Here is a 25,949-nt window from a genome sequence, read left to right on the forward strand (position 1 = left end):
AAGCCTTTACAGGACCACGCATGGGGGCAGACCCTTAGCTATCAAATTTGATCTCTCAGTAGGTAACCATAAAGGCACCATAGATCCGGGCAGATGAATCACTTCTCCTCTTGCCTGAGAGAGGAGGTCCCCACAGAGAAGAAGCTGCCAAGGACTTGCTGCTAGCAGACTGATTATCTCTGCATTCCACGACCTCGTTGGCCACCAGGGGGGCAACAAGAATCAGTGAGATGTGCTGCCGATGCACTCTATCAAGAACTGGAGATATCACTTCAACTGGGGAAATGCATAGAGGAGCACGTCTGGCCATTGGTGTGCTAGTGCATCTATGCCCACGGGTGAATCACTGTCGATTATGGAGAAGAACATGAGGTAGTGAGTGTTCACCCTGGAGGCAAAAAGATCTACTTGCCTCGCCAAATAGATCCCGTATCTGGGCCAATATCAAAGGGGTGCAACCTCCATTCCCTCACTGGAATGGAGAGAAGGTCTGGAGAGAAGGTCTGGCCCCAGGTTGAGATGGCCTGGAACATGGGTTGCTCTTAGAGACAGACATCGAACACTGCACCATAATAGCAGAGAGCGAGACCGCTTTAACAGGGGAAGGGAGCGTTTCCCTCCTTGCCTGTTTATGTAAGAGACCACTGTTGAATTGTCCATCCTGACTAGGAAATGTTGGCCCCTCAGAACTGGACAAAAATGCCTGAGCTAAGAACACAGCTAGCAGCCTTACATCATTGTGAAGCTCTGTGTCCAGACCCCTCTCTCTGATGCGCCATCGGACAGAACTCCCCACCCTCTTAGGGAAGCATCTGTGGACACCACCTTGTAAAACGACACTCTCCCAATCCAAGATCCCTGGTGCAACAGCCCAGGCTCCCACCGGTAGCTAGCATGCAAGATGCGGTTACTGTTAACCTCCTCTGGAATTTTCTCCGCAAAGTCACCCATCGTTCCAGGGTGTGAAGAAGCACACAGACTTCAGGTCAGTCAGCGTTCTCCTAACTTGGACAATCCCCAGGCAAATGGGGCACGCGTCATTGCTGGTCACTATCATGCAAAGAGAAACTGCACCACTGAAGACAGTGGCGAACAGAAAATTTCTGTTTTGTTCTCTTTGGTTTGATATCCATACCAAAACGCTAAGCAAAGTGCTGCACAGGAAGATTTGAAATTAGCACTTCGTGGGCAGCCTACACACCAGCTGTGGAGTGAAGGCTAACACCAACAAGGCAGTTGGGTTAACTTATGCCAGCAGACAATGGAGCTAACTAGCAGTAGCTAGCTAGCCCAACCCAGTAGATATGCTCTTAGCGAGGTGAAGAGCGTTAGAACTGAGGGCTGATTGTGATGGCAGGGGGTATATGTGTAGGCAGGGCCCTATACATGTTGTCTGAGGCCATCCACCTTAAAGGTGTGAATAGAGATTTCTTCAGCCAGGACAAACAGGGGCGGGATATCCCATATTTTATTTGTTGTACGGAGTAAATCGACTGTAAGGGAACCCTAGCATTGACACAATTAACTGTCAATTTACCATTTAGTAATGGTGGTTATTATTATTATAGCATTAACTATTTTATGCCATGATTGTTATGAACTGGTAAAATAACATAGAAAATAAATAAAGCTATTGTGAAATGTTTAATATTTTTTTAATTAAAAAAAAAAAGAGTTTATTGCCTGTTGGTTTCAGGGGTGTGGAGGGCTTCTTGGAGCAGGCGAGAGAGTGGGAGCAGTCGGGTGAATATTCCCGGGCCGTGGAGTATTACTTGAAGGTTAAGGATGACTCAAACACAGCGCTGATGGAAAAGTGTTGGATGAAGGTAAAAAGGAAAAACAACTGCATAGAACTGTTAATTCACATGATCATTAGTTCTTTTTAACAATATGAAATTAATAGTAAGTCTTTTACACGTGTAGTTGCTACTGAATAAAGAAGAGCTTTTAAGTCTGTTATGGGTTTATTAGAGAGGCAGGTTTGAAAAAAACAAAAGTTAGCCTTTAACCTAGGCATATTTAAAAAGATCTTACCCTGAATATAGATTAAAATGTCTTATAGAATTAAAAACATATATATACATTGTGAGGAGACCCTGGGGCAGATTCAGTACAAGCTGGAAACACTATCTCACGGCTAGCCTGGGAACGCCTTAGTGTTCCCCTGGAGAAGCTAGAGAAGGTGGCTAGAGAGAGGGAGGTCTGGGCTTCTCTACTTACGCTGCTGCCCCCGCGACCTGTCGCCAGATAAGCGGAAGAAAATCGATGGATGGATGGATGGATGTATTGTGCAATTTATTTCGGTTTTATCGGGAGGGGGGGGGATGTAGACTTCTACATCATCTTCTGCTGATGTAGAAGTCTCGAAAACTCACAAAAAAAACTACACAAATATGATAGACTAGACATAGGGGTTAAGATAGTGAGTGGGAGGTTTAACCTTCTAGTACAACAGTCATCACAAGCTTTTGCAGTTAAATATTATTCACAAAATTTATTTTTACACCACAAACACTCAAAAAGGTCGAAACCATCTAAAGGATAAATGAATTATTTTCAGATCTTTGTCCTAGATGCATACAGAAACCTTATTCATATTTTGAAATGCCATAAATGAAAACATTACTGCAGCTCAGAATGTGAGAATCCCCTTTTCAGATAGATTAACAGTATTAACTCGATTTGTCAACCTGCCGAAAATATCTACTTACATTGTGTCAAATCTTAAAAGGCGGTCTGAATTAAAATAAATCACAATCTGTAGTAAGTTGACAGTTTGGCTTCAAGGCTGCGGCCGAGGGTTGAGGTCTCTGCAAAGGTCTGTCCACTCTTCATAGTTTTCTCTGTCTTCCTTTGAGCCGCTTTCCCTGGAGTGTTCGTTTTATCTTTGGCATCGCTGTACTGTTTGAACTTTCATGACATAAAACTACAGACAGTGATTTATAACCATTTCAAACAGTGTTTATTTCCCTAAAGAAGGAAATTATTCAGTAACTTATTCTCTGGTTCTGCAAAAATAGTCCAGAAATAAAAGAAAACTTCCCACCATGACCTTTAATAGCCGTACTGTAGATCTTATATTTAGACAGCATCAGTAATTACTTTTCACTTTTACTTTAAGCTCTGTAGTGGGTGAAGGACAGAATAGATGTTTAATTGTAGTCAAGAGTACCACTAAAGGTGGAGGAGGGCGAAAGGTCACCATGTCACCAACATCAATAGGTGATTTCTGCTGTGAGCATGAAGATACGCAGCACATACTGCATGTTATTGATTAAAGTGCAGAGGTCAGATTATTTGAAATGGGAATGGTCAATCTCCGTGATTGTAAAGAAGCGGTCTTGAAGAGATCACAGAGATCAATAGGTAGTTTTTTTCCCCAAGTGAGTTTCATTAGGTCAGAAAATGCTGCATCTGCATTACAGATGAGTCAGGCGATACACTGATTTAAGTTTTGAATTTTTGATTCCTTCCTGTAGTGCGCTTCATAATGACCTTTATTCCAATTATCTGTTTTTTTAAGACACATTATATTTAATAGGTGAAAGTGAGTGCTATCAAACATGCCAAATGACTCACAGAAGTAGCTGATTCTAGTCTATTTAAATGTAGAAGTGCTAAATCAGAGATTATACAGATGTGGTTTAAAAGGGACACGTTTCCTGCTTTATGGTGTTTTGTTTCTTTTTAAATTAGATTACTGTGGACTCTCTGTTTAAACCTGTGAAAATGAAATGTGGACATTTATTTTGTGCTATTTATATAATATATTTATAAATTAACTAGTTAACTATGAATGAAAATAGATAGAAATACAAGGTACAGCCGTATTGGAAATATTGCATTAGAAGAATTAAAGACTTTTTCTTCAAGACACAAACAGCAAAGTCAGTTCATGTATCACCAACTATCCCCACAATCAGAATCAAATGGATTATATAATGATTACGGTGACATTATATTGCTTTTTGAGATGACAAATCATGACAATTTTATATTATCATCATTGCAAAGATCTCTTTTAATAGCTTTTTAATGTCATCAGCTGAACAGTTGAAGAAGTTGAACTCTTTCTCCCTCGAAGTATGACATCATCAGTGTCAGTACTGGTAGGGCAAAACAGCAGTGGCAATAAGAGGCAGTTTTAAAATATGTGCCATTTCTTACACTGCGGTGGCTCAGAAACGGGTGGAATAACATCAATTTGGGGGCGACCGTGGTTAAGGGGGTTGGGAAACTCATCTTGGAAGGTTGCCGGTTCGATCCCCAGCTCTGTCTGTCTTGGCCGTTGTGTCCTTGGGCAAGACACTTCACCTACCACCTACTGGTGATGGCCAGAGGGGCCGATGGCGCGATATGGCAGCCTCGCCTCTGTCAGTCTGCCCCAGGGCAGCTGTGACTACAACTGTAGCTGCCTCCACCAGTGTGTGAATGTGAGAGTGAATGAATAGTGGAATTGTAAAGCGCTTTGAGGGTCTTGAAAAGCGCTATATAAATGCAATTCATTATTATTAATAGCCCCACCTACTTTCTTAACTCTGTCCTGAAAAGGTTATGAAAGAACTGCTACTTTGTTAAAATTTGGTTTTATAATATTTTTGCTGTACAGAATATCAAAAATGCCAAAGACACATATTGTAAGGAGAGAAAAAAATTGTACATTATATGTCTCGGTGTACACAAACGTATGTGTGACTGAGAATAAAATGCAAAAAATTAGAATAAAATACACTTGAAGTAGGAAAAATAAGACACAATAAATATTTTTTATCGAAAAAGTTGGGAAAATATTGTGCTACGGCACCCACAACATTAAAAAAAACGTAGTTCATTAAAATCAATACCACAGAACAGATTCAAAACAACAGAAAACTATAGTAGTTAAATAGGAAATAGCTTAAGTCCATAATGAATATTGTGGAAGTGGTAAAGCTTTTCTGTGTCTATCCTCATGGCAGTGGAGCAGAAACAGACGTTCAGCTGCATGTCCAGTCAGTGGTTCGATCCCGGGCTTCTCCAATCTGCATGATGACATGTGTGAATGTGTTCATGACCAGGATGAATCACAGTATGTGTGTATTTGTGTGAGTGGGAGTTGGGTGCCTTGAGTGCTCAGTAAGTGCAGAAAAGTGCTATATAAATACCACTAATACCGAGTCCATATGAAGAAGATAAAATAAATCAGTACTGGCTTTATCTTCATATGGTACCCACTCTTTCTGTCTTCCCATCCAGAATAAACTCTCTTGTCCCAAGCTACATTTTCTCAAACCAGAAAACAGAAAGGTTGCTGAAAAGGAAATGCAGAATCTATCAAAAGGGTTTCATGGATTTGTTGCCCATTATTACCAAAAACACGTTGCCTACCTCGATTCTATTTCATGAAATAATTGCAAAAATAAACCCTAAAAGGAAAAAAAAAGAAGAAAACGTCTTGAGCAGACTTGAATAACAAAATAATGACAAAACTAAATGTTATATTTCTATATATGGTTTGAATTGATTTTTCCTTTTTGTGTCTTTTTGTGTGTCCTGTACTGTTTGGCATGTGCACTCGCTGTGTGCATATGTCCAGGCGGCAGAGCTGTCCATCAAGTTCCTGACAGCAGATGTAGCAGTGGAAGTGATCCAGGTGGTCGGACCACGACTCGCACAGCTGAGGAAGTTCAACGCCGTGAGTGAAAACACACGTAGATTCAGTTAATAAAACAATACACACACACACACACACACACACACACACACAATCCAAATATATATGCTCTTATAATAAGGTTGCCTCTTTCCTGTGTCCTGTTTGTATTTGATTGTTGAAGGCTGCTGAGCTCTACTTAAACATGGACCTCATCAAAGAGGCAATCGATGTCTTTATTGAGGGTGAGGAGTGGAACAAAGCCAAGAGAGTCGCCAAGGAGCTGGAGCCGAGGTTTGAGAGCACACAAACACACACAAACACTCAAGTGTATCATAGTTATTACGGGCAGAACAGCAACAAAGACAAGGGCCGACACTGAATTAAAACTCAGAATAGAAGAAGTGAACAGAAAGGCTAAGACATGCTGGTTATTTTTTCAATGTCATATCAGTTTTATTAAGCATGCGTGCCTCTCTGCCCTGTTTCTTATGAATCTGATATTTGACAGGTATGAGGACTACGTGGACCAGAAGTACAAGGAGCACCTTAAAAACCAGGGCAGAGTGGAGTCTGTAAGTACAAGTATACACTCTATGACACCCTGAACCAAACAAATAAAAAAAAAAAAGAAAAGCTGACATGTTATCAAGCTAATATTGACCCAATTATGACAAAATTCAGCTTCCAAAATCACTCCAAGCAGTTTGGTCCAGAAAAATAACTTTTTGTAACGTTTATATAAAGCAAAAAGAGATAAATATCTCTCATTTGATCCATTTCTGTAGTAAACAGCAGCATGTTCCTCCCAGAATAAGAATTTGTTACGTTTCACTGAGATGATTTTACAGTGATTGCTGTATTTCCTGCACCATTTCACTGCTCTGTGGAGCCCTACATGTCCTCCGAGTTGTTTACTTTGCCAGTGCCATTTGATAAATATGAGCAGAGAAAGACAGAAAATGTAATGGTCTAATTTCAAGTTTCATGCTGTGTTTCTTAGAGCTGAAAATGCTGTTTGTTTTTATTTTTGATGACTGTGTTCGTTCAGCTGGTGGGAGTGGATGTCATGGCAGCCCTGGACATCTACGCAGAAAGAGGCCAGTGGGAGAAGTGCCTGGAGACGGCATCCAAACAGGTATGTCTTGTTTGATGTCATTAAGAGTTCATATTATATTGTCACCTCTTTTGTTTTTCGGGTTGTTAAGCAAACAGCTTTTGCTCAAATCAGGGTTTTAAAGTTCTAAAACAAGTGAACTCTAAAGCAGGGCACAGGGGAAAGAGTCATTCATCGTTACTTCAAACAACCAGGAACTTTGTGCGAATTTGTTGGGAAGTAGGGATGGAGCGATGATGCTGGGAAATCTACAGGGAATCCAGTGATTCTGATAAGGTATTACACATATAGGCAGCGGGCTAAAATCCCAGGCAATTTTAGAGCAAAAGCAGATAACCAGGTGAGGTCAAGGTGTTAGAGTTTTAGACAAAGCAGTGAGCAATTGATAAACTAGAGGTTAAATGATGCCAGTACTACACTAGGGGATGAAACAATCACTGAGCAGAGTTCAGGTCTGGAGCTTTATGATGCAGGTAGGTGATAATGATGAGCAGGTGCCCCAGCTGTAAAAGCATGGACAAAAACAACATGTACAGTCAGACCGGTGACCGGTGGTTGTAACTTTTCTTAGAGTGGGAGAGGGTCAAGGATGAGCCGGACTGAAGGTATAGGAATATATGATCTGATGTGAAGTGTTCTTTGTTTGAGAGTGTTTGAGAAGCTGTAAAAGAGTTCAGGGGGGCGTCCTTCCACAGAAAACTGTTTTGGTGTTTGACTTGAATGTTTTCTCCACTGCAGTGTTTTTTGTTCTTTTTCCTTAATAAACCTCACTTCAAAGACACGCTCACCTGGTGGTTGCAATTTTATTTAAGATTTTCCACAACAGAAACAAAGAGGACTAACCATGTCCTAGCTGCAGCTAAGGGTAATTTGTTGTTACCTCCAGTAAAAATGTGCTGTAAGGCTCCAGGAAAGCACTTCCAATCCTTCTTAGCGCCGAATCCAAAGTGTCCATGTCTGGAAATGAGATGATCCACTTTGGAGCTTTCTGAAATTGTATTACAAGTTAATTTGAGACATTAATCGAACACTTTTCGGCACTGAGGGGGTGGTTCTTGTTTTGGGTGGGGGTTCTGTCCCATCCGAAGTCCCCCCTGATTCAACCTTGGTGATATCAGACAGAAAAGCAACTTTGCAGCAGCTAAGTAGTTTATGTTGATTTATGTTTCCCTCCAGTGGGCCTTAATGTGCAGTTTTTTTTATGAACTAGCTAAACTCATCCCCGCACTGTGGCAATATTCAGACAAATAAGGCCTGCATGGGCATTTCTGTCACACAAGATGAAGCATATTCGGGCGCTCATGGACAATTATTTCTGCTGAGGCAACACTTTTTTTTTCTCTCGTGCTTTTTGGTCTTGTTTGCTCGTTAACAGGCCTCATTGACCTCATTTTTTCTGTCAGGCTTCATAATTTTTGTGTTGTGTTTTGTCAGACCTTTCAGATCCTCCATAAGTACATTGCTCTATACGCAACACATCTCATCAAGGATAAGGAAGCTCCAAAGGCTGTTCAGCTCTACATACAGCACGGAGTACCACCAAACCCTCAGGTACACACACACTTCTTATAGCTAATTCCATTCCCCCCTAGTGGGTACCCTAAAGGTACATTATCCTTCTTTCACTGCGTGATAACCCAAGTTTCCCTCTTTAATGTAGAATATCTACTCTTAGTTTTGTAGTCTTCATAGAAGGTGAAATTATATGAATATTCCAACCAAGTATCACAGCAAAATGTGTTATAGACATGCCAGTCCACCATGTCCATTTCACACTTTGCCTCTCTGCTGTGGCCAGTTAGGCAAAGAAAAGATAAAGTAAGCATAGAGAGACCACAACAGATTGGGGTGTGGTGTATTTTGTGCAAGATTTTGGCACAATGGGAATGTTTGCATAGTTTCAAACAACCCACATGTTTTTATGCAGTTCAGTGTTGACAAGATTGCATTGATTGCCAAGATTGTCGACTTTGTTGTTATGTACAGTGTGAGTCTCAGTTAGCACCACAAAAGCCAAATAGCTAGTGTTCTTAAGCATAATAAACCAATTTCTTCTCCAGTTTTTACCCACGCCACCTGCCTGCATAGCAGCATGCAGGCAGGCAGCTGCTGCAAAGTGAGCATGTTGACACCTAAGTTTGTGAATGCAATAGCTTGAGAATGAGACGATATAGGATTTTCAAATTGACAGCATAGGTGCAAAATCTCAGACGAGTTTTAAAGTAAAGGTCAGACAGCAGGTTTTCTGAAAATTACCCAAGATTTTCTAATTAAACCATAGGTGTATCTATTAGAAGGCTGAGGGGTAGCAGGTGGCACTGCCAGTATTTTTGTTTGCTATAAAGCGGTATTTACAACAAAACTCAATGTTACCTTAAGAGCTTGGAGCCCTGGTTTACAGATTTTTATGGTTCTTGAGTCAGTCAGTTCCAGATTATTTCAATAGACAATAATATCAGTGACTTTCGGAAATTATATTTACACAAATAAAAAGCAAACTGACTGTGAAAAGGCAGCTGTATTTTATTTAAAAATATATATTTTGATTTCTATTACAGCCTTAACAACATGATTAAAAAGAGACATCTCTTGTTTATTATTTTTTACAAGCTTTGCCATTTTTTACAATCAGAACTTTAACATCTACAAACGCCTGTTCCTGGACCTGATTAACCTTCCCGACACCGATGGACCAGAGTCCTACCGCATGTTCGCCGACCTCCGCAATTTCTTCTTCCAACTGGTAAATCAAAATTAGTAAATGCCTTTATCGATCCATTTTAGAAAACAGGAAAATAAGTTTGTCCTCATAAAATGCATCAATTTTAAATTTTTTAATTTCTGTTTGCTGTGATTTCAGTGTGAGAACATGTCCAAATCAACCGAGGCAAACACTCCGGCTCATGAAGATTTTGAACAGATGCTGCTAATCTCTCACTACTACGCCACAAGATCTGCTGCTAAAGGAGTCGAGCAGCTGGTATGAAAACGCAAACAGCACCTGCCTAAATACAGAATATTTAAGAATGAGGACATCTTTGAAAATGACTTTGTAAAAGTTGCTCATAATTGGTGAGAATTCAACAATAGAACAAAGCACTGTGAAGCCTGGAGTCTTGTGGTAACAGCATAGATGATGTTGGGTTAGAGAATTGACGGATGTGAAAACACCTTGTATTGTGGGTAGATCCACCATGTGAACTGCAGAAAATGTGACCAGCAAGGCAACATTTGCCTGCCAAAAGTTCTGTGTCTTTGCTCAGAAAAATAAAAACGTGACCAGATTTCATTTTGGTCCCAAGGTCATCTCCTGGTACACCTTGGATGCTACCAGTACTGCTTCTTCTATTTTTAGATGTCCTCCTGTAAGCCTCTTTCTGACCACCTGCACATTACCATCTGTGATGTATACTCGATCTCTGCCTTTCATTTTGGGAAAGAAGACAACATCACCAGGAACCAGACACCACAGGACATTATAGAAGACTTCAGTGATGATAGTCTGACCTAAGCTAAACAGGAATCCATGAGGGGAGTTACCAAGTAGACAAACAAAAAGAAACTAAAAATACACAGAGCTCAATTTGCACAGGTGAACATAGTTGAGACTTGGCCAGGCAGTCTTAAAAAAGCACAGGAAGGATGCACAAAGAGGTAATTACCAAAATAAAACAGGAAGTGAAAACAGTGGAAGACAAACAAACAGATAGACGAAACAGGAGGAGACTCTAGAAAAATGTGAACACCTAGAAACACGAGTATGAATATCAGTTAAATTATAACAGGGAACAAGACAAAAAAAAGACCATGTCATGGTACAAATCTAAACCTCTGCTAGGTAACTGATGATGATATGTAGGAAGCTTTACTTTGGGGGTTTTTAAGTGTTCTCTTCTTCTGCTGTGCATTTTCAGATCAGTATAGCAACCAAGCTCTCCGTGTCTCTGCTGCGTCACACTGAGCTTGTTGCTGCGGACAAGGCTTTCTATGAGGCGGGCCTGGCCTGCAAGGTGAGTCCACCAATTAGAGAGGATGAGGTGCAGCTGTTCTGCTTTGGTAGTGCTGATGTTTTGTTTGTTTTTTAGTTCCAGGTGCATGTTCATAGTCTAAAATGTTCCTCCTAGACCACAAAATTCAATGAGTTTTCTCCACAAAGTTGGTAATATTCCCAGATATTCAATGATTGAAGTACATTTAAAAATGCATTGTACACTTCAGGTAGTCCATGACTACTTACAAGCCTTTAACTCTGCTCTATTGGTGATTGGCCATTAGAGGATAATCTTTTTGAAGGAGCAGATACTCTCTCTCTGGTGTTGATTCTACGTGCTATGTTTTCACTTCTGGCAGGCTATTGGCTGGGAAAACATGGCCTTCATCTTTCTCAACCACTTCCTGGATCTGTGCGATGTATGTATTGTAGAAATTTTTATTTGTGACCTTTCCGTTATGTATTCCGTGAATACCAGCAAAATCCTATTATAACACCATTACACCATCTGAACTTCTAATGTGTAAAACAGGAAGTTTGCCAAAGAAACTTTTTATATTTTTTAAGACTTTAAAATTGAATCTTTTCATTTGTGATTGGCTAATTTTGTTGTCCAGGGCATTGACGAGGGGACTCTGGACACTCTGGACCACACCGATTTCCTAGACACCGACATTCCCTTTGAGGTTCCAGTTCCCACCAAACTCTGCGTCACAGTAAGACATCATCACCGCCCACCAAACACATATCCCACCGGATGCTGCGGTCAGACTGATAGATGAAGACAATATTGGTGATGTGCTACAAATCAGATCTGGTGCAGTTAGTGTCACATTCCTCTGTGATATTCTTTACAAATGAGCACAGATGACAGATCGCTCCATTTAAGCACCCAGTCTTAAGCTGCAGGGTCGCTGTAGCTGCAAATTAGAAAGTATCGGCAGGCAAACAGGTGGCCTGTGGGCTAAATCAGGCCCTCTTAACAAAAATCATACTTCACATTTTCCTGTTTATAGGTCACATTAAAGCTTGTTTTTATTAGTTATTTTTATTACCTTGGTTATAGCTTCTTAAATATGATGACCAAAATTTGGGGTGGTTTAGGAGTTGGGGTTAGAGAAATTGAAAAGAATAATAGTAACTATATAACAGCCCATTTAAGATTACTTTGTCCAAAAGTCTTCTTTTGTCTGAACAAGCTCAACCTATTCCTGTTTATGACACAGTCACTGAGTTTCTGTGTAGGAAACTCATATCACTGCAGGCTGACATCACACAAACTGTATTTTTTTTTATGTAAAAAATCAAACTCAACCTGACATGCAGCTCAGTTGCAATGAGCAATGTTTAGAAAAGCTGTCTGAAAACAGCGTGTGTGTTACAGGTTGCCCAGCGAGACCAGATGCGCGACTGGGTGCTTATGGTGTCCATGGACCATCGGCTCGAGCAGGTTCTGCCACGTGACGAGAGGAACACATACGAAGCCTCGCTGGTGGCCGCCAACACCGGCCTTCGCTCGATGCCCTGTGTCCTCACCGGTTAGACACACACACACAGAAACACTCAAGCATGTCCAAGACTTATCAAAGTTTTGTTAAATTCAAAGATTGAAAAGAGATCAGAGGGGAAAAAAATTGCAAACTGATGTGATGCAACAGAGAAAAGCAAAAAGCAAGAAGAAACGTTTCATCATTTATTTTGTGGAAAACATGAAACAATTAAATGAAATAAAAACAAATTATAATTTAATAAAAAATTGTGTAATTACCATAAAGTTGCAACATGTTCTCTGTTATTTGGAGCTTTTATAGTTTACCTGTTGTTAAACTTTCTTCTCACACCCATGATGTTTGCATACAGTGCTGACATTTACACTTAATCCACTTTGCAATGCACGAGATTTCACACACGCTTTAACGTGAGCAGGTTGATGTAATGAAATCTAATTTCAGGAAAGTGTAGAGCTGTTGTTTGAGGTGTTTTGGAGATTTAAGATGGATTTGTTCTCAAATAAATGTTTAATTTTCACCTCTGTGTTATTTGAAGAAGGTAATCTGTATTTAAGGGAGACCTATTTTGCTCATTTCTATCTTCATGTTTTTACTCTTGGTCTCTACTAGCGAAGCTTTTTGTTATTCTCTTATATATCTTATACTGAACCTTAGTGCAGCCACTCAATTCACCTTTTTTCTAGTTCCACAACCTTAAAGCCAACGTTCTTTTGATTGGCTACCTGTCACAAAACAGAAGGTTTGATCAGCATATCCTCTCTCACTGTGAACAGCACTGACATGAAACTGTGGCCTTGTGTAATATTAATCCAGCAATAAAACAGTATATATGTGACAGAGAAAGAAATGTATAACAGGTCCACTTCAAGAACCTTCATTTAAAACCTAATGGACCATTCAACGATTTTCTTTCTTAAATTTTAATATGAAATGATAGCTACTGTATAATAGAATGCTATCATACACAAAACATGCTGTGGCCTTGCTGTAAGTGTTGATTCTCCAGTTTGCTGCGTGACTGTGCAGTCATACACAGCATGTAGTCTCGCTCTGTGGTGTTCCTGCTTTCAGGCTACCCCGTGCTGAGGAATAAAATCGAGTTCTCTGCTGCGGGGAAAGCAGCCAACAAGGAAGACTGGAACAAATTCCTCATGGCCACGAAGGTGAGATCAAACAGAGAAACTGGATTTTTGTAGGCTGAAAAATTTCCGTGCATATAAAAACAACACAAACGGATCTCTCCTTCTTTCTGAATGAAAAACCTCAGGAGTAGGGCTGGGCCATATCATACTGTTCATGGTAATACCGGTATAATGTTGGGCAACGATAACAAAATGAAATATCACGATACCCATAGAATATGGGTAAAACGTGCATGCGCAGTGCCTTTGTTCTCATACACACGTGGCGGGAAAAGCATTTCGGCGACGGAGAATGAGAAGGGCGAAAGAGGATCGTTGAATGAAACTGATGAACCAGAATGTAAAAAAGCTGCAACTTCAGTGGTGTGGAACTGGTTTGGCTTTCATCCATCAGATACACAACAAAGCACTATTTTTGGTAGAGCATGCTAGCGGGCCGTCGTTATTACCGTGTTTTTTGGAAAATACGACACACTTAAAATCAATCCTTTGATTCTTCTGAAAATCGACAGTGCCCCTTATAATCCCGTGTGCCTTATGTATGAATTCTGGTTGTGTTTACTGACCTCGAAACGATTTTATGTCGTACACGCCGCTCAAAAATCTGTCCAATGTTTTAGTACGACTTTGCTAAGCTATGAAACCGCACCGCTTGATGGATTGTCGGAGCATTACGGCTACTGTAGGCAGGAGATACGTACTGTGCATCAACATAATATTACTGTATTGTGTGTGTATAACCTCTTTTAAGTTTTGTGGATATTATACATGGTTATGCTGAGGATATGTCGGCCAATTTCCACTGGAAATCCCTTTTGGTTAAATTTTCAGCAAGGAATTTGCATTTGCACTGTTAAATTTTTATATAACTTTATTGCACATAAAAAACAGCTGCTAGTTTAAGCAAAAATACATTGATGGGTTTTTTGGGTTTGTTTAACACTAATAAAGTTGTGGAGTCGTAAAGTAGTTTGTCTAGTGTCAATTATACCATCAGTTATATCGTTATTGCAAATTTTCAAATGTATATCGTGATAAATATTTTTGGTCGTATTGCCCTGCTCTACTCAGGAGTGTATTTGACTCCACAGGGACTGTAATTAAATGCAGTGTCATTCAAGGTTTTGAAGAGTTTTGATTAGTTTTGAGGAACTCAAAACTAATCAAAACTCCTAAAACTTACCCAGATCGTCTGTCCTCAACTTAAAATTGGTTGAGAGAGAAAGGAACTCCCATCATGGAGCAGTACTCAAAGCTTTTCTTTTCTTTCTTTTTTTTTTTCCAAAGCAAAGGCATGAAGAAAATGTTTCTTTCAGGTTCAACTCTCTTTGAAACAGTGCTGATCTTTAGTGAAAATGCTAATGTTGGATTGTAATTTATTGGATTCATTATAACTAGAAAAAAAAACCATAATGGTGCATGAGTTAGAGCTCAACACTTCTTGGCTTCTTATAACTCTAAATTGTATTTTACTGTTGATTATAGCATGTTTGTGTTACTTCAAGATGTTCTGCAGTTGCTGGAGGCTGCTGGCTAGTTGCTAGGTAAAATCGGTCATTAAGAAGGCGCTAAACCAGAGACCTATTTGACATTGGTATGGTCTGCCAATTGGTCGCAGAATACATATTTTATCATAGCAATCAGTGGTTACTTGGGGCCACTGGCCACCAGCTAGAGACCAGGTCTGGGTGAATGGGGCTTTAGCGTTTGAGTTCACTTAGCAACTTCTAGCAGCTACTCATTAACTGACTTGGGAATACAAATTTTTCCCCTGCGACTGGTGGTTCACAACTGGCAAAGCATGAAACTGAGGCCTAACCTTTCTGAGTCTTACAATACTGAATTAGTTCATCACATTGAGAGAAATGAAAACAGTGGTGCTTATTTGAGTTTGAATCAGCAGATGAATATACATAGCATCCTTACCTCCCTTCTCACGTCTGTTTCCTGATGGGCTGTTGTTTGTGTTTCTCTCCTCCACCTCCCCACAGACCACTCACAGTCCAGAGTGTCAGGACGTCCTCGAGTTCATCAGGCAGTGGTGTGGCGGCCTGCCGGCGTCCGGATTCTCCTTCCACTGATAGAACGACCTGCAGCTCTGCCCTGTGCCTTTTCTTTTTATTACTCTGTTACACACTTTGAAACACCTGCTCTTCCTTCTTTTCTTCCTCATCTTTTCTTTCCGCAAATTCAAACCTTTCACAGGAAACCAATTCTTATATTGTCCCCAGAACTTTATCATTTTTTTACTTTAAAAGTAGTTTCTAAGCCCAGAGGAGAATACACAATCCCTTCATTTCAGTTTAAACCAGTTCATGATTTTCTTCTTTAAAAGGCACCTTAAAAGTATAGTTAAACTGTTAAATGTTATGTGTTACATGTTATATGTTAAACCGTTGTATGTTAAACTGTAAATTGGTAACATGATAATAAAGTACATATAAATGACTTTGAACCTTAACAGTTGACAATTTAAGAATTCAAGAAATATATTTAGTGCTTTTTTCTGATTCATTTTTCTGATTTCATTTCTCATTCATCAGCTAGCAGCCTGTTAGAAAATTGAAATGACTGAGAAATGTAGCACTTTGAGCCGATTTAGCAGTTTCTGCTCGTTTCTGGTCATTAGAGTAAGATACCAGGCTGACAAGAGTCAATAAGCATTTTTCTAACATCACTAGTCTTAGAATTTGACCACTGTCAGAGCAAAAGCACAAGATAAAAACTCGTAAGTATTCATTAGAATTCAGGTTCACATATTTCTGAAGCAACCTCAGAAAATCAGTAAGGAGCTCGAAAATGTTTCATAAAACAGCTAACAACAAAAAAAATAGACATTGCTGAAAACACAGAAGAAAAAACAAAAACCTGTTCATATGCTCAGTGTGTGTTGGCCCCAACCACAAGCCCTTTTAGTTCCTGAGCAAAAACACACAAAAAAGTGATTTCCTGAAGCAGCTCTTGTGCTGTAGTTTAAGTTAAAAATGAATAAACTTTGTTGGGGAATAATTTCAGCGGCAGATTAATCCTTGTTTAGTGCTCTACTGAGAGCGGTGCAGAATCAGAACAAACTCAACATCAGAGCTCTAAAGCACCAAGGAATCCGATGCATCGGGATGAAGTGATGCTGTTTGCTTTTGTTTTTTCCACGATGCTTCATTTTTGTTATTTATTTTATCCTCTAACTGGTCAGTTTATCCCAAGGTGCAGTCACCATGGAAACACATATCATCCATCTAGTTGTTTCTATGTATTTTCTCATCATCAGAAGGACTTTGTCTCAGGTTTCCATCTGTGAAGGCTTTCTCCTGCAGCAGATATTACAATACTTAATAACCTGACACTATGATGCTGTGGCGGCGGTTTAGGACTGTTTAATGTCTGCGGACGAAATTGAGTTATTTTCTCTGTGAATGTTTTTCAGAGGCCAGTAATGTTTGGCAAAGCTTTTACTGAGTGTTCAATATGGAATATACTTTGTTTAATAAAGTTGCAATATAAAAATGTTCAGTGGTTTTCTAAGCATTCATCATATCCTGCTTCATGCTTCTTTGTGACTGTAATGAGTGGAACCACATTCAGCTTTATGTTAAGCCATTAAGATGTAAATTTAGCAATTTTAGCATTTTAGAAATCATCATCTAAAGCATAGTTGATGTTGATTTATTTAGATGTAAAAGCCACTGTGGTGGTGTGCAGAGGCAAAACTAGAAAATATATGTCATTGTCCAAAACCTAACCAAGCTAACTAGCTTTAGCTGATAACTTGGTACTCCACAATCATCCAAATATGGATATTTTGACCGTATCTGACCACAATACTAAAGGCTTTAAAATACTAGTCCACAAACCAATAGGTCATTATCCTCTCTGTTGGAATCTAACAGGTATTATTTAGTAATATTGTTTCAGGTAGTATCTTTAATAGGCGTTTATCACTTGTGCCTATAACTGGGAACAGGGCCTCGGTGGAGGTACATGAGTTGGAGTATATGAGACTGTCGAGATCAGAGAAACTCAGCACCCCTGTGTCACAGTCCAAACAAACTCTGATCCTCTTGATCCTATTCCTCACTGAAAGAACAGAGACTGAATTTGATGGTGAGGATGCTTTGTATTTACCTTTACAAAAATCCATTGTCCATAACCCAGAGTGCGAGCCTAAATGTCCTTTCCTTTTGACTGACTCTGGTGCCACGCCCAGGATCCAGTGTGAACTGTGTCCAAGTTCAACTTCCCAGCTGTGAAGTCCTGAGTTAAATCCCTGAGAGCCGAGGGTGATGCAGAAGCTGTCAAATCTCTCCGGGTTGTTGGGACACTCTACTGTCCGTCCCCGTTTAACACCACTCAGATCTTCAGACAGGTTGAGTCTTGGGTGGGCAGTGTTTGGATCCAGAATCACAGGAGTATACGAGCTGGCCTCAGCCATCTTGTTCAAGATGTTGAAGGTCAGATTGCCCAGGTGTTTGGCCTGGTCCAGCAAAACTCCTAGAAGAAGCTCTGGATCACCCATCAGGGGCTGCTCCTGGACCTGTTCTGCTGTAGCCTTGTAGTTGTTTAAGAAGCAGGTGTCTTCAGCTCTCAGCTCCTCCTCTGTTGCTCTGATAATTTGCGAAAGAGCTGCTATCTCTCTTCTCATAACGTCCATCTTCTCCTTCAGCACCTCACGCTTCCACCTTTCTTCTGCACTCACAGCAGCAATCCTGGCCTTCTCTTCCTCTTCTAGAAACTTGTGAAGCCTCTTGAACTGATCACTCTCCAGTAAAAAGGCCTCACACAGATTCTTCAGTGCCAAGTTGCAAGGTGGGTGTTTCTTCCCAGATATGCGCTTACAAACAGGACACTCGAGTGCTTCTTTCCTTCTCCACCATCTCCGGAGGCAGACTTTACAGAAGCTGTGGCTACAGGAAAGAAGAACTGGATCTTTAAAGATATCACAGCACACAGGACAGTGGAGGTTGGCCTCTGATCCGGAGGCCATTTTCTCTCTGAGTGAAGCCAAAAACACAACGAGCAGGTTGCCAAAAGTGTTTCGCTTAATTCTATAGCAATACTTCCCGTCGTGATTTCACTCGGGCTGCAGTATTCCAGTTTGGCTCCCTGTACCTCCACCCCGCTCAGGTGCAGGTTATGTCTGGTGCGTCTCCTTCCAGTGGAAACATAATAACTTGAGTGAGTCAGAGAATGGGAGGTGCTTTCTCAGTGGTTTTCCTCTAAATGCTCAGCTGTAATAAACCAGGGGTGTATTTCATTCCTCTGTGTTAGCGTAATTGGTTTGATGGATACTGCCATTTTCCTTCAGGGCACGCTGACTCATGCTGGCAGACTGATCTTGGATCTCTTTGCCAGTCAGAAACTAAATACATTAAGCTCAAGAGTGTGTTTTTAGTGTTTTAAAGGTTAACGCCACTGGTTACAGATCATGAGGAGTAGGAAAGGTTTTTTGGTTTAGTTTAAGAATAAATAAAATATAATTTTATTTCTTTTAAATGCTCAGTGTAGCACTATCCACTAACTATAATGCTAAATGCTAATTCTGTAGTACAAAATTTATATGTGCAGACATAGTTGGGAAATTTATTCAATTTTTAATTCCATTTTAATGCACTTCAGTTTAAAACCACAACAAAACCACAGCAAATGTAACAGTCAGACGGTCAGAATTTAGTGTGAACAGCATGAAAGCATGGATCCATCCTACCTACCTCGGATTAAAGGTTCAGGATGCTGGTGGTGGTGTGAGGATGTGTGGAATATTTTTTTGGGGCTTGTTACCAATAAAGCATTATTTAAATGCGACAGCTTATTGCTGTATGTTATTGCTGACCATGCCCATCCTTTTATAACCATAGTGTGAAGCAGGCCTACAGGACTGTGGTGCACTGACAGGAATAGTAAAATATTCATAGAAGTTGCACAAAAATTTGAAGACTACAGTTTTGAAAATACAACCATGAGCATTTTATCCTGCACTTATTGCAATACATTATCAGCTAACTGTCAGGCTTAATTAGCAAGCTGTCTTCATATACCATATGGATGCACAGACACACATATCTGCTAATTAGCGCCAAGTAACAGTCTAATAAAGCACTCGAATTTCATTTTTTTACAAGCTTCTAAACATGTTTTTTGATGCTGTAAAGTTAACCATTTTAACATAGGAGTCTGTGGAGACTGCCTTATTTTTGGAGCCAACCTTAAGTGGCCGCTAGACAAATTGCAAGGAAGGCAACTGAGACTAAGAGAATAAAAACTAGAAACAGTGGCAACACAAAGAGTACTAAACAGAGACCACTGCAGTCAGACAGGGAACAAAGAGAAACTGTGGAGTACATACAAACAGTTGAGCACCTGGATGATTGACACCAGTTGGGAAAGGTTCGGGGATTACAAAACAGACGAGGAAATGACAGAAACGGTGGCACATACTGTTGGTTTTAGACCTTCTCTTTTACTGCACTCTTCTTCTGAAGTTAGTTATTTCTTATATAAACACTCTTTTTCATAATTTTGAAACATTGCAGCAGAAATATGAATTTCCTTATGTTTGAGCATGCACCGAGAAATCCCAAATCCAAGTGACTTCTTCAGCCTCAGTGTCTGCAGGTTTGCCCAACCTTACAAACAGTACATGTGTATAATGACTGAAACTAGCACCATTGATGAACAATGGGCTGTGAGGTCAGTTTTTTGATCATTAATATTCAAACTGTCATTACCATTGATCAACAACCACTGATCAATCACAATTGATCAATGAGTACCATTCACAGAGAGTTGGGGAATGGCTGCAATCACAGCATTTTAAGATGGTGAAAGATGTATCCTTAGGCCCCCTCCTCGATTCAGAGACGGTCTTTCCCTTTTCACGTAAATGGCCTCCCTGACCTCCCGCTCAAAACAGCGTTCCTCCTGTCCAGGATCAGCAGAATCAACTTTCTGGGACTTCAAATTTAGGTTTCATGAGTTCCAGCTGAGTTCAGTCTGGAAATCCAAGCTTGGTGTTAAACCTTTAGCAACAAACAAATAAATCCTACAATATGCAAATACAGATGTACAGTATACAGATGTTTGTTTGTTTTTACCATGTTCATACCATAATTATCAAGCCCTTATATAGTGGGATGAAAAGGTTTGGCCAACCTTGTTAATGCTCATTATTTTCCTATATAAATCGTTGGTTGTTACAATAAAAAATGTCAGTTAAATATATCATATAGGAGACACACACAGTGATATTTGAGAAGTGAAATGAAGTTTATTGGATTTACAGAAAGTGTGCAATAATTGTTTAAACAAAATCACGCAGGTGCATAAATTTGGGCACCACAAAAAAATACGGTAAATGAAATCAATATTTAGTAGATCTGCCTTTTGCAGAAATTACAGACTCTAAGCACTTCCTGTAGGTTCCAATGAGAGTCTGGATTGTGGTTGAAGGTATTTTGGACCATTCCTCTTTACAAAACATCTCTAGTTCATTCAGGTTTGATGGCTTCCGAGCATGGACAGCTCTCTTTAACTCACACCACAGATTTTCAATAATATTCAGGTCTGGGCTGAGATGGCCGTTCCAGAACGTTGTACTTGTTCCTCTCTATGATGCCTTGGTGGATTTTGAGCAGTGTTTCCGGTCGTTGTCTTGTTGAAAGATCCAGCCCCGGCGCAGCTTCAGCTTTGTCACTGATTCCTGGACATTGGTCTCCAGAATCTGCTGATGCTGAGTGGAATCCATGTGTCCCTCAACTTTGACGAGATTCCCAGTCCCTGCACTGGCCACATAGCCCCACAGCTGATGGAACCACCACCATATTTTACTGTAGGTAGCAGGTGTTGTTCTTGGAATGCTGTGTTCTTTTTCCTCCATGCATGACGCCCCTTGTTATGCCCAAATAACTCAATTTTAGTTTCATCAGTCCACAGCACCTTATTCCAGAATGAAGCTGGCTTGTCCAAATGTGCTTTAGCGGCTCTGTTTGTGCTGTGGGCGGAGAAAAGGCTTCCTCTGCATCACTCTCGCATACAGCATCTCCTTGTGTAAAGTGCGCCGAATGGTTGAACGATGCACAGCGACTCCATCTGCTGCAAGATGATGTTGTAAGTCTTTGGTGCTGGTCTGTGGGTTGACTCTGACTGTTCTCACCATTCATTGCTTCTGCTTATCCGAGATTTTTCTTGGTCTGTCACTTCGAGCCTTAACTTGAACTGAACCTGTGGTTTTCCATTTTCTCAGCATGTTCCTAACAGTGGAAACAGACAGCTTAAATCTCTGAGACAACTTTCTGTGTCCTGCCCCTAAACCATGATGGTGACAATCTTTGTCTTCAGGTCATTTGAGAGTTGTTTTGAGACCCCATGTTGCTACTCTTCAGAGAAAATTAAAAGAGGAGGGAAACTTACAATTGACCCCCTTAAATACTCTTTCTCATTACTGGATTCACCTGTGTATGTAGGTCAGGGGTCACTGAGCTTACCAAGTCAATTTGAGTTCCAATAATTAGTTCTAACGGTTTTGGTATCAATAAAATGACAACAGTGCCCAAATTTATGCACCTGTTTAAACAATTATTGCAAACTTTCTGTAAATTCAAAAAACTTCATTTCACTTCTCAAATATCACTTTGTGTGTCTCCTATATGATATATTTAACTGACGATTTTTATTGTAACAACCAACGATTTATACAGGAAAATAATGGCTATTAACAAGGTTGCCCAAACTTTTGCATCCCACTGTACATTCAACACCTTATACATTCAACTATTATCAACTACAGTCAGTGACATTTCATTATGGGGAGTCTTGACTTAAACCAGCTGCTTGTCTCCCTCTTTTAAAGGATCTTTAGAGAGATCTTCGGCTCTTCAGGAAACAGGATTATTCTGGTTCGGCTTATTAGGATCACACTCGAGAAAGGGTTTTAACAATGAGTCCTGTGTTTCTCAGCCTCTTTTATTCGTTTTTATTGTGAGAAGACTGAAAAGCAGCTCAGAGCTGTAAAAGCAGAAAGATTTGTTCATCTTTCTGAGGTTACGTTTCTGATTAGTTCTCTGGTTGGTGATTATAAAAACACCAGTTTGTTTCTGCTGTTCTCTGTAAACATTGTATAAATCAGTAGTTAGACCTCAACATGAGTCTTTAGTTTAATTTAGTTTAGTTCATACGCATGATACAATAAATATCAGCTCAAAACTGGAAAAAACAGTCTATTGCTAAGATTCTTTCACAAAGGTTTACTGTGAATATGTTAAAATCAGCTTTATGTGGTTTTGTGTGTTTGTGTGTGTGTGTACGTGTGTGTGTTGTCTTTTTTAATGTAGCTCAAATCAACCTACTGAGCTCCATATTTTTTGTTTTGGAGTAGCTTTAGTTCAAACTTATTCATCCTTTACTGGGTCTTGGTATTTGGATTGGTACTTATAAATGTTTCTACTTTGAACATTCAAAGTGCTTTATTCTACACACCATTAAGAGCTTTCTATTACTGCATGTTCACTCTATGATGGATGTACTGGGACCCATTTGGACTTCAGTATCTTGCCAAAGGACACTTGGACATGGATTGGAGGAGAAGAAGCGAGCCCTCAGTTCTTTTTAGCTCCTCTCCCTTTAAGACCACCTTCTTCACAAACACAAGATTTAGCCTGCAGGTGGGTGGGGCTTCTATGCTATATAACTAGCTAATATGACCATATTAGGGCGTCTCACTGTTCTCAAATAATAAAATAAAATCAATAGAGCATTTAGAGGAGTTTGAAGCCTGAGCTTTTGGCTCACAGGAAGTCCCTACATCACTATATGAAGATTTTGCCATTTAATATGGAGATCCACAACTAAAACTGTGTGACAGAAGTTAAGGTAGGTTCTCATTAAATATATAAAAAATGAAACAAAAAGAATAAAGACAAAAACAAGGTCATTTTTTAAATTGTATTTTATTGTTTAGCATCTTCATAAGACACTCTTGGGTATCATTATGTCCCTGAGAACATACAATAGACAAACAGCACGCACAGACACATAACACTGACTGCTTTGAGATTATTTAACCACAGTGCTTAAACAGTTGATCCGAGTATATAAATCTTGCAAAATTATACCGCAGCCAACAAATAAAACACGTCTATAGCAGAAAAGTGCAAAAGCTGTGAATAAGGGTGGAGGGAAACTGCATCACATTGATTTGGTTACTTTTATTTAATCAAATGCGAAAAAAAAAATACTGGGATAAAAAGAATTCAGCCAGAGGATAAACTATAATGCAATCATGGTGTCTTTTTCTGCAGTGCGTGTACATTAATCATCTGTTTCATCTTTCAGCTGTCAAACCCAAGATCTAATATGTGCTCATATAACACTCACAATCCATGCGTCCGTATTTTCCCACGTACATGGCAGTTTCTGAAGAAGGAGAAGGTTTTGTTTGTTTGTTTGTTTGTTTTTTACAGATATTTTAGCTCATCTAAGAAAAGCCCAGAGTTAAGCAAATTTCCAGTATAAGTAAAGTAGCTGTATGGGACAGAAAAAAACAAAAACGTGGTTCTTTAAATAATTTAACAAGCTGAAATCAATTTATTTGCAAAATTCACAGTCTGAAGAAAATACATTAAGATGCACCAGAGTGATTAAATTCACTCTCTGTGCATGTTCAGAACAGCATACAGTAAATATCCAGTGTACGACCTCCGTTCCCAGCAGAGGAACTATACATCCTTGATCGATACACTCTGTGTTTGGGGACAATGCATTAGTAAGTGATAACTCGGGAGACTTCCTGTCCTGCTGCTATCCTTGTCTCTACTGTGAATCAGAAAATCTTCACCTACATCCGTGTAATGTATCCTCTTATTTCACACAGAGCAAAAAGTGCTTATTGGACAGCAATAATTATACAAGCAAGCATTAATTATACTGGGAACAAAGCCTGGAGGTGCTGGGAGTCAGTTTTTTTGTGCTGAAGTCCAAAAATATCCTTTTTCTATGAAAGATTTTAAGCCTAAAAATCTCTTCCTATTTGCATTACTTGCAGTTGCTCTGCTGCTGTTTTCCATCCAATATCAGAAGGCTTTATCCTCTTGTATAGTATTTATTGGCCTTGTCTGCATGTCAGAACCATAACAAATGAGACCCATGTGAAACACAGTTACTTTAATCACAATCCTGCAGCACTGAAGCAAAGCATGCCAGGGTGGATTCATACAGGCTGACAGGAAATTAACAGGAAGCACAGGAACACCGTAGCTGCACTTGGTTCTTATTAATATTACATGTTACATGTTATAGACATGCATGTGAGTGAAGCATACATTATTAAAGCCTCCAGCAGACCCGCTTTGTCCATACTTTTAATTCCATTTCGAATTTTAATCTGTAAACACAGGGCATTAATTAGTGGTGGGTATTAACCCGGCTGCTCACACCCTTTTCCATTTTTTTCAAATCAGTGCTTCCAATCTCATTTAAATCTAATCTCATTTTAGAACATAATTAATCAGATCTTTCAGTGAGGACATTAACTAGACCTGCATGTCAGACAGCTTTCAAAGTCTCAAAGACTACAAATTATAGTGGATTTCTTAGGATTTAGGAGGCTGATGTAAGCGAGATGCAACAGAGCAGCGATGGTAATGAAAGCAGAATGAACTGATGTGTTCTGCTGATGTTAACGAGACATTTTTAAGTGTTTATCTCGCGTCTTTCAGCGTTATCTCGTTCATTTAATTAGCTTTTGAGGATTTTTCCTTTACCTGAAGTTGAGGATAGAAATGATCTGGTTGGATTTAGGCCTTTGTAAATAAAACTACTGACTAGTTTGATCTTGAAGTTCATTATTAGTGAGCATTTAATTGGGCACAATCTCTGGACCAATCTCTGTATATACTGATTCGTTGAATGTTCACTGGTGGTTGGCATTCAGTTACAAAATATTAGTCCCTTCCTGCAGCTCCCCATGGTTGAAATGGTCCTAATTCTGCCAGCCAGTAGAAATAAATGTCATTTCTCAGTCTAAACTGGGCCAAATCTGCACATATAATACTACTCCAAATTTGGCACATGTGAGTATGCTGATATTTAACCCCAATTGGCACAACTCAGCTAGCTACAAATATGACTTTTGAAAACAGTTGCAATATGTGGCATTAGACACTTACAAGAGCCTGGAAATGATAGCACTTTATGATAAACTGTATTTAATCATTTAATTTGATAGGAAAATCAATTAATATTACTCTCTACTTATTTCTACTCCAGTTTCTCTGATTTCCAATTGAGATTAAAGGCAAAAAGCACTTATCTCAAATCTTTTGATTCAGGTTTAGGAGAACAAAAGCAGAACCGTAGACCTATCCATCCACCCCAACCTCCTCCTAATACTGGCGCTATAATACTACACACAGACTAAATATAAGCTTATGTAATTCAGACACTAGAAGGCGCTGTCATAGTTAACTCTTAAATATGGATAGGGTTGTAACGGCATGAAAGAAAAATATGAGGACAATCTTATATCTAATAATTTTTAATAAAAAATAATAAAGGAACAAAAAAGTCA

The 25,949-nt window shown here is 39.6% G+C and overlaps 1 protein-coding gene across 1 annotated transcript in view; it reads left to right on the forward strand.

Moving 5' to 3' along the window:
* The window catches only part of ift172 (intraflagellar transport 172), a 54,946-nt gene extending 38,053 nt beyond the window's left edge, over positions 1 to 16,893 (forward strand). Inside the window, exons 35-48 of the mRNA XM_005753241.1 lie at positions 1,697 to 1,826; positions 5,576 to 5,674; positions 5,817 to 5,926; positions 6,144 to 6,207; positions 6,684 to 6,770; positions 8,184 to 8,300; positions 9,382 to 9,492; positions 9,610 to 9,729; positions 10,664 to 10,759; positions 11,100 to 11,159; positions 11,358 to 11,456; positions 12,125 to 12,278; positions 13,323 to 13,414; positions 15,385 to 16,893. Of these exons, the coding sequence (XP_005753298.1) occupies positions 1,697 to 1,826; positions 5,576 to 5,674; positions 5,817 to 5,926; positions 6,144 to 6,207; positions 6,684 to 6,770; positions 8,184 to 8,300; positions 9,382 to 9,492; positions 9,610 to 9,729; positions 10,664 to 10,759; positions 11,100 to 11,159; positions 11,358 to 11,456; positions 12,125 to 12,278; positions 13,323 to 13,414; positions 15,385 to 15,474 (1,429 nt within the window). The 3' untranslated portion in view covers positions 15,475 to 16,893. The remainder of the gene's footprint in view (positions 1 to 1,696; positions 1,827 to 5,575; positions 5,675 to 5,816; positions 5,927 to 6,143; positions 6,208 to 6,683; positions 6,771 to 8,183; positions 8,301 to 9,381; positions 9,493 to 9,609; positions 9,730 to 10,663; positions 10,760 to 11,099; positions 11,160 to 11,357; positions 11,457 to 12,124; positions 12,279 to 13,322; positions 13,415 to 15,384) is intronic.
* Positions 16,894 to 25,949: the final 9,056 nt, after the last annotated feature.

Source organism: Pundamilia nyererei, unplaced genomic scaffold (genome assembly GCF_000239375.1).
Source record: "Pundamilia nyererei isolate P.nyererei 1_Seehausen unplaced genomic scaffold, PunNye1.0 scaffold00415, whole genome shotgun sequence".
NCBI lineage: Eukaryota > Metazoa > Chordata > Actinopteri > Cichliformes > Cichlidae > Pundamilia > Pundamilia nyererei.